Consider the following 13,939-nt stretch of genomic DNA (forward strand, 5'->3'; position numbering starts at 1 on the left):
CAGTCAGGTTTAAAAAAGGGGTACTTTTACCCATATTATAATAATATTACCCCCGTCTTTTGCCAGTTCGGTATAAGATGTTATGAATTGCGTGATGTTGATGTGCGGCGATGGCTCAACGGATAGAGCGCTGATTTCAAATCTGAAGGACTTTCTTTGATGGTGGCTCGAATCCCACTCGATGCGAAAATTAGACTGGTCGAAATTGATGGACAAATGATTGACAGGTATGAAAACTCAGTCAGAAATGAGAAACTAAGTCTCAGAAGCTCAGACAGTCAGAAAAGAGAAAAATAGGATAAGAGATAGGAAAATAAAGAAGGTGACGATTGACCATCCGATATAACATCTACCTAGTACCCTAGTACCCCCCCCCTCGGGGGGTAAGGGGTTTCCTTATTTAGATTTTGCCCTGTTAGTTAAGAATTGAAATGTGGAAATTAAAATGTTCTTTGGTAAAAATTCTGGGTTTTCTATAATAATATCCAAACGTCAAAATTAAAAAATATTTATTTACATAGGATCTAAAACATCCCAAAATTATCAGGAAATAAAACAAGAATCCCTGAAAAAAATTCCCCTAAATATTCAAACTGGAACCCAGTCCCTTAGCTAACTTCATTTATTCTGATGGCGTTCACAATTACACCCCTATTGGAATTCCAATGGGGATAGAAACTCTATTGTTCCAAAGTTAAAGATCCAATGGGGGTGGTATTTTTAAACATGGAATTTCGAGTAGGGGAAGAAATCAAACTCAATTCACCAGTGGGGCTGAAATTACAGGATTTCTTCTCACCGGGGACGAACTTTCCAGTGGGGCTCGGGTCCCAGTGGGTCTGTGACCTGTCCCAGGGGTGTATGATTGTATCACGTCCATCAGTAAAAACAGTAAAGCAAAAATTGCTAGTGGCTCTGGGTACGAAATCGTTAATTATCATGTTATATATTGATTCCACCACTAGTGACTTAGAAAAGTTCGCTAAGAATTCCTCAAATATTTATCTGTTTTTTTTTAGGAATTCGAAGTTTCTTCTTTTGGTTCTTAGCATAAAACTTATTCGGGCCAGCCGAAATTAATATGAAACCGAACTGAATATATTAGCAAATATTTACAAAATTTATATCTATTGATATCTTAAACTAAAAATATTTAATACTGGTCCTTTCCCATCCATCATATCATGAGACGGTTAAAAAACTGTTATTTCATCTATACATCCCTGTCTCGTATTAACATAAAAATTCACCAAAATCATAACAACATCAATTTCAAAAGCTGCTGGGTTTTCTGTTTGGATTTTAATAACAAGTTAAAAAGTTTGCTGACTGCAGACACTTTCCCTTTTGCCGAAGTTGTAGGACAATGAAGTTCTTTTACATCATCCACCTCAAGATTCACAAAGTCTTCTGTTGTTAGGGAGTACATCGTCAAATTGTTCGTTACTAGGGAAGTCTTGTTATTTTGCTGAGATGAGAAGGAAGTTGGGAACGAGTGCGTTGACATGGTGCTTGTCTCGATGTCTGAATCATCGGTAATCGAGTCAACGGGTGAAAGTAATGTTTCTTCGGAACTTGTCTCGATTAGTTGCGATATCATGTAATTGTTCTCGCTGTCCCTGATTCCTTGGCAAGGTTCGTCATGCTCAACCAGACCACCATTAGCTGATGAGGCGATTCGATCTTTCTTTATAAACGGGTGGTTTAATAAATCTTGAGCGGACGGCCTAAGACGGGGGTCCCTTTTAAAACATTGTTGCATCATATCGTGAAGATTCTCAGATACATCCTGCGGAATGTGAGGTAAAATTCTGCCGGCACCGATATTGTAAATGGCGGTCATTGGTTCGAATTGTGAAAATGGCGGCTTTGTTGTCAACATTTCAACGATGGTACAGCCGATACTCCTGTAGTAGAACATGATGTAAGAAATGATTAAAATTTTGCTAGCATTTTAACAGTTGAATTAGAGCCACAGTTACAGTCGACGCTGTAGATACTATTTTCAAGGAGAATTGGAACTTGGGGGGGTATAATAGAGCGTAGAGTAGAGTTGGTTTTTAAGAATATCTCGGTGAAGGTGACTTTAAATAAAATCGAATAATGGAGCGTATCGAACTTTGAATAAGAGAGTGTCAACTGAAGTTAACTTTTTCGTCAGATTCCCAAAGAGACTTGCCTGCTTTTAATAGACTGTAGTGTGACAGTGTGAAACGCAAATACTTTGACCAAGCGCAGAACCGACGAATTTTGAATAAGAGTGAGATTAAGCTTCCACTTAATTAGCTTAATTCGACTTATTAGACAACAACTATTTTTGGTGTACCCGGTAAAAAGTGCATTTGAAAATAAAGCAATTTTTAACTTACCACACATCAGCTTTTCGTCCATAACTATTCCCATTGGGTGTGGCTCTCACAACTTCAGGAGCCATCCAAAAGGGGCTTCCAAAAACAGCTTGTAAGTCAGACATCAAACTACACCTTTCGATCTTTTTGGATAGTCCAAAGTCAGCCAACCTATAAGGAATAACGAAAAATAGAAATCGTTTAAACCCCTGTCTCAATACAAAGCAGTGACGTTTTCGAGGAGATCAATTCCGGAAAGTCAAACCTCCTGGTTTTGCGATAAAAATTTAGAGAACCCAAGATTTTGATCTGAATCTAAGAGACCTCCTCTCAACATTTTTGTCAATTTTCACGCAACCTTACCCTTTACAAAAATCTTGGCTACTTGAGATTGCCACTTATATTTTTTATGTATTTCGTGAACGCTATAACAAGTATCGAAATAGGGAGCTAAGGGACTGGATACTAGTTTGATGTATTTGCACTTGTGAGGACGGTGGAGTTACTGAAGCGATTTAGAAAAAACCCGAAGTACTGATCCACAAAATCGAGGATGGTAAAGTCAGTCCTCAGTCACTCAGGATGTAGGCAAATAAATAGCTTGCCGTCCCCGTCGCAAAAACACAGATACATAATAAACTCTCTAAATAGCAATAAAACAGAAAATATCCGAAACTATTTTGCTATGAGTTGGAAAGTGATTCACAGCTTCTTAGTGAAAAATAAGCACTACTAACCTAACATTTTGAAGAGATGAATCGAGTAGGATATTTGCGCCCTTGATATCCCGATGAATGACTAGGTTTTTATGGAGATATGCAACGCCCTCAAGGATTTGGGCGGTGTACATTCGTAGATGATCTTCATTTAACCCGCCCTTCTCCTGTAGTAAAGCGTACATGCTACCCTGTAAATAAAAATATTTAACAAAATATTAGTGTCTGTTGTGGAAAGAAGATATTCATGGAATAGTCCAAAAAAGGCGCATGTTGTAGGAAAGACCCTTTACTCGAATATGGAGGTTTAAGTGGCCGGTCTTGCAATCCTTTTTCCGAGATTTGTATACATGAAGCTTGCTGAAGTGACGAATTTTGTTAATGATTTTGTATCTTTTTGGCATTTTTGTGTGAAAGCGATACAATAAAAGATACGCAACCCATTATTTTTGAGTAGGAATTTTGAAATATATACTTACTCCGGGCATATACTCCATGAAGATATACATTGAGGACGGTTTGACTTTTTCGAATCCATAGTACCGTAAGATGTTTTTATGACTCAAATTTCTTAAGACGCCAATCTCGTTGTCCAGCTCTTGTACTTGCTAAAATGTAGGAAAGATAGATGGGTACTTCAAGTTCTCTAAAACTGGTAAAAAGACTTAAAGCAGTAGTGTGGTAGCAGGGGGTGGCAGTGCCCCCCCAGCAACCGATTTTTTTTAGGGGGGGCGCTGAAATACAAAGGGCGAAAAAAGACGTCTCTTATTCCTAATTTCGGCGCCCCTTTGCTCTTTTGCACCTTAGAATTGGCAGTTTTCAACCAAAAAGAGTAAAAAAAATTCAAAGATTTTCGTGCTCGCTTCGCTCCCGTAATTTCTACAAAGATATTTACTTTTAATAGGGGGCGCCAAAATCTAAATTTCATGAAATTGCCTCCCCAGTCTGCCCGAATTTCTATCGGCCAACCACGCTACTGTTAAACACCAGACACACAATATTGTTTCAATGTTAAACTATGTATATGGATATTATATGGACGTTATGAACGTTGGATGGACATTGAAACAATATTTTGTCCAGCTTGGAGGGGGAGATGTTGGGGAGGGTCATAGGGTCATATAGGAATTTTAAACTTCTGCTTATCCCTTAGCGAACATAAGTTTCTTCTGACTGAGTTTAATGCTTCCTGATAACGATAAGTCCAGTGAAGTAGATTAGGAGCACTTGAAAAGGCAAACTTATACTTACAAGCCACTTAAAATCGCATCATTCAGTCTATCAAAAAGCGTAGACACCCCTTTCTAAAAGACCCGGTAGGATTCTTTCAGCAAGTAGGGATAAAAAACGAACTGAAACTCGATGGGGATCGATATTCCCATAATTTTAATGGCTGGGTACACGTTTTTTTTTTTTTAAGAAACTAGTTTTACCAAGCAGCCTCAATGTTTCTTAAGAAATCGACCTTTTGAGCCTTAAATCTTTCTTACATGTTTCTAAACTTTTTGACATAATCAGCCTCGTGGAAGGCTGGATTGGAAGGTTCTTAAAAGAAACCGAATTAAAAAATGTTTTTTTCTCATTCTCAGCAACAGCATGTTTCTTAGATGTTTCTTAGTTTTTAGGCATTCTGAGCCTCGTGTTTCTTAAAAGTGTGTTTCTTAAAAAAAAAAGAACGTGTATTACAAATCTTTTGTTTTCAAGTCAAAAAAATTCAGTGGGCGGATGGGAAAATATCATAATGTTTTGCAGTGAGAATTGGTTTATTTGATTATTTTCAGTGGGGACAAAAATGGGAGGATAATTTTTCGCCGGGACGATATATTGGCCAATTTTTCCAGTGGGAAGGAGTCTCAGTGAGAAAGGGGTGCCTTAAGTGGACCCCAGGCTACGAATATCATGAACAACAAACCTTTTCAATGACAGAAAGTCGTTGGCCCATCGTTTTGACACATTTGATTGCAAGTTCTTTACCACTTTCTTCATCATATCCCAGATATACCTAAAAATAATTCAAGGGAGGGTAAAAACATTTTTGCTTATATCAGCATTATGTAACAATAGGCAGACACTGTCCTGATATAAAATATGTGTCTGATATGAAACGGGAACACTTATGTGAAAAAAAAACTTTAACCTTTTTAGTGGCGGCCCAGCTGGCACACAACGTTTTTTCGACGTTCATCTAACGTTCACAACGTCCATATAACGTTAGAAGAACGTTGAAACAACGTTGTGTGCAAGCTGGGGGATCTAATGGAGGGTCAAAATCTATGACGGAGAGTATTTCTTTTAGCCATACTACTTTCAAGGAGACGAAGACCCTCCACAACTCCGTGCGCACAGGCTGACAGTGTTTCTTCTAATTTTTGTGGTATAAAGCTTTATAGCATGAGAGTTAGGAGCGACAACGACGGATATTGTGAACCCTTGGCTTTCTTTATAAATTTTCGCAACTTAGTCATCAACAAGAGTTCAGATTACTTGTGAAAGAGTGTTGTCGCAATCAACATTTAAAGTGAACAATATTTTACAATACCTGCCCGAAAGCACCAACACCGAGAAGTTTTCCAAGTTTCCATTTTTGTGGTTTCTCGCGTTGTTGAAGCTCTTTGTTCTAAAATCAAAAAGAAAAAATTGAAGGTCTTATTATCCTTAAAAAGTCCAAGAGGCTCTATTAAGAGTAGCCAAAGTCCTAGGGAGGTCTCTAAAATTAAGACGAAAATCGAAGGTCGAACCTTATAAACTTTCCAAAAATCTCAAGGTCTCTAAATTTTTTTTAAAAATCGAGAGGTTTGACTTTCCAAAATTAATCTCCTAAACAAAAGGGTGTAAAGTCTTTTTTCTGGAATAGCCCAACAAAGAAAGTGTGTAAATTCTTACCTTTCTCGCTTTCTGTAAGACATTAATGGCGTCCCATAAATCGTAGTTCATTGCAAGATCTTCAGGCATTCTTCCTCCCTATAACATACAAATTACACGTTTTTTTAATAAGAATAAACTATATAAAAAATAAGGCTTTGATGGCCAAAATGTTAAGAACATTTTAAGGCTTCGCGGATGATTATAAAACAGACAATTTCTTAGGAAAATAGGTTAAAACAGTCACAAAATGATGAAATTAAGAACATTTTTAGGATTAAAACCTAAAAAGTTAAGAACATCCGAAGGTTTCAAAAATGTTTGATGTTCTTATCAAAAAAAAACATGTAAGTAGCTAATTTGTAAGTAGCTAATTTTTTCCATGGAGAAACCAGTAGATCAGGATAATAGCGAGTTTACTTAGAGCATTTATCTTGAAGCGGAGAAGGTTAGTTTCTTATTTGTCTAAAAACTGACTGACTGAAGACGACAGTAACTCAGCACTTTTACCGCCCCTGACTGCGGGGTTTTTCCAAATCGTTTGATCCATTCCGCCGTCTTCAAAAGGGTAGATATATAAACTCGCTTATAAGTCTTTGAAAACAGTAAACAAATCAATGATTCAACGAAGACAAAACTAACCTTTTAAAATCAAGGCTAAAACAACTTTCGTGCAAGACTGAAATGTTGCAAATGCTCCTTGTGTGCAATTTATAACAATTTGTGTTTTCTGCAGTTGCAATTAAAATACCATTTCCATGAAAAATGATCAAAAGGGAAGGAAAAACTTTCAAATATTTTGAATGTAGGGTCACGAGCTCGGTATTGCAACATTCTTCGATTGGTTCATCGTTTATGAATAATTTCTTAAGACGTGGGTTTTACAAAATACCACTTTACATACACGTTTTTTTAAAGAACATCCAAAATTTTGAAGCCTTCGGATGTTCTTAACTTTATGAGTTTTAAGCCTAAAAATGTTCTTAACATGTTCTTATTTTGACCATTTTTAGAATATTTTTTACCATTTTCCTTAGAAATAGAGTGTTTTTGAGTCCATGTTCTTAAAATGTTCTTAATTTGTTCTTAACATTTTGGCCTGCGAAGCCTTATGTTCTCATATAGTTTGTTCTTAAAAAATACAACGTTCCCTATCTCTTGTAACTATCATCACAATACGTAACAATTCTGTTTCATGAGCAACTTTCTTAATTGATGATGGCAATTTTTTTGGCATAAGAAACCAAAGAAAGAAAAAACCGTTTGTTGGATTCCACTTTTTTCGCCAAGATTTTCATCGAGACTTTTGATAAGTACAAAGGGGGCCTACAAAGATTTTGGCACTCAAGTATATCGCTATCTTGAAACCGTTAGAATACTATGGAACAAAATAAGAACTTTAAAGAGATATTCTCATGTTCCAATAAATCTAAGGTTAGTAACTGGAATATAATATTATGTCAATCGGATGCAATTAAAACCAAATAGGTTATGTTACAAAATAATACATTTTCCTTTCTTAACTTAACCGGTCTTTCTTAATATTGTTACTTCAGATAAATAATTCTTGTTTTGTAACAAACGTATCTCGTGAGATTACAGTTCTATAAAAAAGCGAAGGTGTATTGTCTTTTAAGGCGACTTTTTGTGTAATGACATAAATATTGAGGCGCTGGCTGACTTCCTGGGCGGAAGATTGTAGGTCTGTTAATCGCTCTTTCAAATTTAGGATGGAAATAAGTGATGTTAATGTCAATTCCCTCAGGATTGTCTAATCCCTTCGAGTACATTAATAGTACATAAAATACCATTGTATCAGTGAGCCGGCGGATAAGCCGGTGAAAAAATGCCCAAAATTGCCTAATTTAAGTTCCGATGGGATAATGAAGTCAAATAAAAAAAACAAAAACATCTTAGTGAATACCAGGAAAACCTGACTCAACTATGCTTTAAAAATGAAAATCTTTCACCCCGGTGAAAATCGAGTTTTAATGAGTTTTTAGAATCTTAAACCCGGTGATTTTTTTTCATAGCCACCGCTGAGACAGGGATGTCAAAAAGCTGAATGCTTCGAAAATAAATTCGAGAAAAAAATTCAACAACACGGTGAAAAGCAGCATAAAATAGCTCGCTTTGAATAATTAGTGTTGGTCTTACAACATTCTAAGGAAAAATGAAAACTTACTCTTGTCTTTAGATTGAGGTTTGCTCCATAGTTCAAAAGCAACTGAAGGACATCATAATGACCATGTTTTATCGATAAGTGCAACGCTGTGTAACCTCCCTATAAATCAAGAAGAAAAAACGTTTAAAAAACAGAAATGAAAATGTCAAAACAAGGAAGAGACCAAGTTTTTATCTTGATAATAGAGGCCCCCCAGCGGCACCCCTAATCACGCCATGACGGAAAAAAATTTTCTCCATCACGCATCACGAAAATCGCTAAAATTAGTCATCACGCAAAAAATAGCGAAAAATAGCCCAAATCACGCATCACGCCTCAAATTTTGCCCTATCACGCATCACGCCAAATTCTTGATCACGCCCTCACGCCGAAAAAAATCTTTAATCATGCCATCACGCAAGAAAAAAGTCCCAATCACGACATCACGCAAACCGCTGGGGGGCCTCATAATAGATTTACATGAAAAGTCAAATTCGAAAATCATTAACTAAAATATCGGCCTGGTATTCTCATTTGCCAGTCGAAGGGTATTACACAAATTCACGGCAAGTTTGGGAGTTTGAGTCGACCAAAATCAAAAAGTGGATCGTGTGTTCTTTTGAAAGTATAACGCTTATAAGCATGTCAATAGCCTCAATCTTGAGAAACCTATACATTGCTTCTAAATATGCTTAGCTCCAGTGAAGGAATTTTCAAAATATTCCGATTATTACATTACGAAAACGCCTACATAATGTGCGGTAGCCCATTATAAAACATTAGCATAGCATAAGCATGTTTGAGGCCCAAAATACTTTTTTCAAGTCATATTGAGGCTCACAAAAAGAAAAGAAAAAGGCTCAAAAGAAAAAGGCTCAAAAGAAAAATAAAATATAAAACAAACTTACACTATCTCGAGTATCAATTTTACAAGAACTATCATTCAACAGCGCATGCGCGATTTCTACTTTTCCGTAAATCGATGCCCAATGTAACGCAGTGTAACCACACTAAATAGAAAATGGTAGAAATATGTGAAATTAATTTCTTTGAAAAAGCACCTTATATACACAATTGGCTATATCTCTATTTTATTCGAATTAGAGAAAAGTTCGAATTATAGAGAGTAATTAAAACCACTTTCCAGCGAGGGAACCAATATTTTTGTTCGAATTACAGAAATATTCTAGCTAGAGATTCGAATTAGAGAGAGTTTACTGTAACTTCTTTGATAAAGCACATTATACACATCAATCATCTATCAAACCGCAAGGAGTCTGGATTGGAGAGTTAACCATGAAGGAATTAGAGGGGCAACATTAAAAAAGAACGACAAATTTTAAAAAACCGAATTTGACCCTTATGTTGTTATTTTTAATAGTACACTCCGGTGTTTTCGGGTGTTTCCGATAGGGAAAATGACGTAATCCCTGGCTTGTAGTTTTTGACAAAATGGTTGAAGGTATATTGATGTAACAAAATGCATAATGCCACTTTCTTAGATTTTTCTAACCCAGTTTTCTCTCTTTGACCTTGACCTTGAACAATAAGATATAAACAGACAGCTCACTCTCTTTCATCTTAGAGTAGGTTATAATCATTACTTAAGCCTTCAAACTAATTTTTAGGATCTATTCACCTCTGATGTAACCTACAATGTGATGAATTCCTAGAATTTTCACTAAATGTACACGTTTTTATATAAGAACATCCAACATTTTTGAAGCCTTCGGATGTTCGTATCTTTTTGATTTTAAGGCTAAAAATATGTTTTATACAACATTTTGTAGGTATATTTGTCCATTTTCCTAAGATATTTCATGTTTTCTTAAATTGTTCAGACTTGTTCATAAGATTTTGGTAATCGAAGCCTCATGTTCTTACATAGTTTGTTCTTATATAAAAAACTACGTAAAAACATGGATCAAGGCGTATTTATTATTTTCTTGAAAAACAGCAGTTGAAAAAACACAACTCTCAAATCGCTTATACCCGAAGAAAAACTTCTCTTTCGCCGCCATACAGATTTTGAAATTACGTCACGGTCATCACTTGCCTCGTATTCAAACAATTACCACGTGATCATATCCCTTGAGACAATAAATAATTTTTTATGAATAGAAAGTAGTTTTAATAAAATCCGCTGGGAGTTAATCACCATGACAATAATTTCAAAACGAGGCAAGTGATGTTCGTGACGTAATTTATGAACAGGTTTTTACAACGACAAGTATACTCTAACCCAGTCTCCTTAAGCATTACAAGTGAATTGGAATCCTGAAATTGACAGAACTTTACGTTGGATAAACGACACGTTATTTCATAAGAGCAGACTATATAGAACATAAGACTTCGATGGCCAAAATCTTAAGAACAATTCAAGAATATTTTAAGGCTTTGTGGACTCTAAAACACCCAATATCTTAGGAAAATGGACAAAAATGCTCAGAGAATGTCCAAAATAAGAACATTTTTAGGCTTGAAACTCAAAAAGTTAAGAACATCCAAATGATTCAAAAATTTTGGATGTTCTTATAAAAAAACGTGTATTTGGTTATACAAACTTGAACCCAATCCCTTAGTTCATTTTTTATGATAGCACTCACGATTGTATCATGTCCATCAATAGACGATATCGGCTTAACGTGAAAACTCAGATTTGACCCCCGAGAATTCCCCACAATGCTTTTTACGGTGAAAATTTTTCCGCACAAAGCATTGTGGGGAATTCTCAGGGGTCGGATCTGAGTTTTTATGTGAAGCCGATATCGTCTATTAAATCAAAAAGTGATACAAGTGGCTCTGGGTAAGAGTTTCGGTTTTGCATTTTTGCTCTATATTTCACAATCAACCAGAGGTTTCAAGACACTTAAATGTAGTTTTTGACGCATTCGAATAGTTATACGAAGTTTCCATATTTAAGATGTGTGTTGAAAGCACGAAAATATGGCGAGACATAGTGCATTTCGAAATTTGGGATTATGCAAAATTTGAGTTAAGAAAAGCGCTATAAGTCAACCGTATGGTCGTTATGAGGGTTTTTTTATAATGAAAGCCCTCTTTAGTAAGATTGTAGCTTCTTTTTATTTGAAGATCTTTATGATCTACTGAATATAGTCAACAAACTTCTTAGACTCGGGTTAGATTTCCTTTCGTTGCAATCAGGGAAAAAAATATTTTAGAAATTGAAACGGTGTAAAAAATCTATTTATCGCACTTTACCTGAAATTCCAATTCATCCATAACTCCCACTATGATTTTTTCAAATCTTCTACTCCAAGGAAAAATTAAACTGATAACCTTGTCAAATGGTAAGTCAAACACACATATTAAGAAAATTATAGTCCAACCCCTCCTCTCGAATCCTTAATCAATATAACTTTTCTTGCATTTCAACACATGATAATATCGGAATTTAGTCCCAGCTTAATTCCAAAGTTTGACATGAAAAGCTTTACGGAGAAGTGCAAATAGAACCTTATTACGGTAGATTCCCCTTTTGAGAGACCCTCCATCATGGGTGTTTAACATCGTCTCAACATAATGAGTATACCACCATTATGTAATTACGTCACGTCAAAGGGAGTTTAGCATATCTGACTTATGTGTTCACGTAATATTCTTTGCAAAAACACGTAGTGAGTAAGACAACACAAAGTTAATGAAAATACCCGAATGTTAGAATTTCATACTGAGCATTGTTGAAACTAAAATACAACTTTTTGATCGTAGTCGCGTGGTCAGGCGCGTGTCACTTTATTATTTAATTTACCACCCTAAACTCGAACAAATCCTTTTTTTACACTTGTTTCTACTGTTTTTAGGTGCGTAAAAAAGTCTGCGACGGTTTTAGGGTGGTAAAATGGAGAAATAAATGCCCGAGCGGCAATTGGCGGCTACGGCCGAAAAGGTAAATTAATCTCTCCACTTCATCTAAACCTAGATTTGTGAAATATTGAAAGTAGCATTTACCGATATATCTCGAAAAAAGTGCCATTCGGTTAAGCGTATTTGTAATTTGTACCTTTTACAAGCTTTTTCACATTGGATTATTGACACATATGCGGAGCAAGATTGGCCAGAAAGAGGAAAAGAAAAACACTCTTTTGCTTATATCAGCATAATATAACAATAGAGAGACACCGTCCTGATATGAAATATGTGTCTGATATGAAACGGGAACACTTATGTAAAAATAAAACCTTTAAGTTATCCAAATGATAGAGGACGGACTATACCCAAAATCTGTAAAAAGAATTATAACGAAGTCGCATTTTTCACATCGAATTTCAACAGTTGAGGAGTAGGTGGTTCGTTTTGTCTACATCAAAGATTATGATTATGACTCAAAATATTTAGTTGGCGTGAGAACTCAGATCCGTGCAGAGGCAGTCCACTTTTTCCCCTTTTAAGGGAAGAATAGGTTACAAGAAATAGTAACAGTGAGGGAAGAAGAATTTCATGACAAAATTATTTGACACGGGGCAAAATATATTCTTTTTGAAGAATAATTTTTCTCGATAAAGCAACTCAAAAGGAGTATCAACGAATGAAATACTCCCATATTCCAGCCGGCACACGAGGTTGTTTCGACGTTCATCTAACGTTATATGGATGTCATAGACGTTAGCACGAGCGTTGCTTTGACGTATTGTGTCGGCTCGAATCCTTTTTTATCAAAGTGTTTCAAAACTCAATGTTTTAAATAGAAATTTCGCCAACGCGTGCTGAAAATCCGCAACGTGCGCATACATGGAAATCCGTTTCATGATGCAGGTGTTTTCCGTTGCCAAAAGTTTTTGTTTGTCATTAATTTTATGAGTAAAAAAGAACTGTCTAAAGCCAGTATATCAATATGTTGCTTTAAGGTTAAAAAATCTCTGTTCCGACTTTATCAGATTTACTTTAAATTAGCCACCGGGTGAAAATTAAATTATAAACAAGTCTAAACAAGTCCAAACAAACACTACATACATGCAATTAAGATTTAAGATAAACAAATTTGATTCGAATGGTATTGGATTTAATAAGCTAATGTGATTTAATTAGCAAAAATTCAGGTTATTTAACAGTTGCTTTTGAATCGTGAGAAAATATAGTATAATTCGGTTTGCCTCATTGCAGACGTCGCCCATGCGGTATGACCGTTGCAAGCCCGAACCTGCAATTCTGGATTGCCAAATTAACTCTATCTATATACATTGGAGTCTCTTTAACTCTCTTTGACTTTGCAATACCTTTCTCCATGACTCGAAATTTCCAGGGCCCGGTTGTTCAAAAAGCGATTAAAGCCGGAGTTATAATTACGATAAGCGCCGATTAAGCTCGAAACTCACGAACTTAAGCGCGTTTAAGAAAAGATTAAACCCCGATTAAGAGCCTTAGCAGCTCCAAGCGAAAAAAAATTGTGTCCCCCTTAGGCTTTGGAGTTATGGGGACTCAGCTGTACATACCAAAACATGAACAGTATAAATTTCATGTAACATATAAAGACCGTACACCTTTTTGAGGCCCTTTAAAGACCCCCCTAAGGATTACAAAGAAAGGAAAGAATCCCGTAAGTTCCCGATTTTTTTTTTCTTAAAAGGGCTAAATTTAAGGCAAAATCCCGAAAAATGGCATCAAATTCCCAAATTTACCGTTTTCATCCTCGATTATTGACCCAAGAATTTCTGATTTAAAAAAATTCTATTAATCTGTTAAGGGCATGAATATAAGAGACAGATAATTACCTGATCTTTGCAGCAGACGTCAGCGATGCCAAGTTGTAGCAATCCTTTGACAAGTTCAACGTCTGCACCTTTGACAGCATCTATGAGTTCATTAAACATTGGTGAATGACTATCCAT

At 35.9% G+C, this 13,939-nt stretch overlaps 1 protein-coding gene across 2 annotated transcripts; it reads right to left on the bottom strand.

The window, feature by feature from the left end:
• Positions 1-751: 751 nt before the first annotated feature.
• LOC136800147 (mitogen-activated protein kinase kinase kinase 3-like) lies at positions 752-13,939 on the bottom strand. Of its 2 annotated transcripts, none has more exons than XM_067056763.1 (10): positions 13,823-13,939; positions 8,999-9,100; positions 8,112-8,210; positions 5,948-6,025; positions 5,604-5,681; positions 4,977-5,066; positions 3,544-3,672; positions 3,086-3,255; positions 2,370-2,519; positions 752-1,907 (listed from the first exon to the last, which is right to left on the bottom strand). In XM_067056763.1, the coding sequence occupies exons 1-10, from the start codon at positions 13,937-13,939 to the stop codon at positions 1,256-1,258; spliced, it is 1,665 nt and encodes a 554-aa protein (XP_066912864.1). In that variant the 3' UTR covers positions 752-1,255. The 2 variants fall into 2 exon arrangements, with proteins under 2 accessions (XP_066912864.1, XP_066912872.1); XM_067056771.1 differs by lacking the exon at positions 13,823-13,939 and adding an exon at positions 11,313-11,439.

The sequence above is a fragment of the Clytia hemisphaerica genome, unplaced genomic scaffold (assembly GCF_902728285.1).
Source record: "Clytia hemisphaerica strain Z4C2 unplaced genomic scaffold, Clytia hemisphaerica genome assembly, whole genome shotgun sequence".
NCBI lineage: Eukaryota > Metazoa > Cnidaria > Hydrozoa > Leptothecata > Clytiidae > Clytia > Clytia hemisphaerica.

Bases quoted from the DNA above. Each gene is read 5' to 3' on its own strand.
- LOC136800147 (XM_067056763.1), bottom strand. From the start codon at position 13,939: ATGGATAGTCATTCACCAATGTTTAATGAACTCATAGATGCTGTCAAA. The intron at 5,682-5,947 runs GTAAGAATTTAC...TTTTGATTTTAG, and splicing joins TCTTACAGAAAGCGAGAAAG to AACAAAGAGCTTCAACAACG. The intron at 3,256-3,543 runs GTAAGTATATAT...TTTTATTTACAG, and splicing joins TCATGGAGTATATGCCCGGA to GGTAGCATGTACGCTTTACT.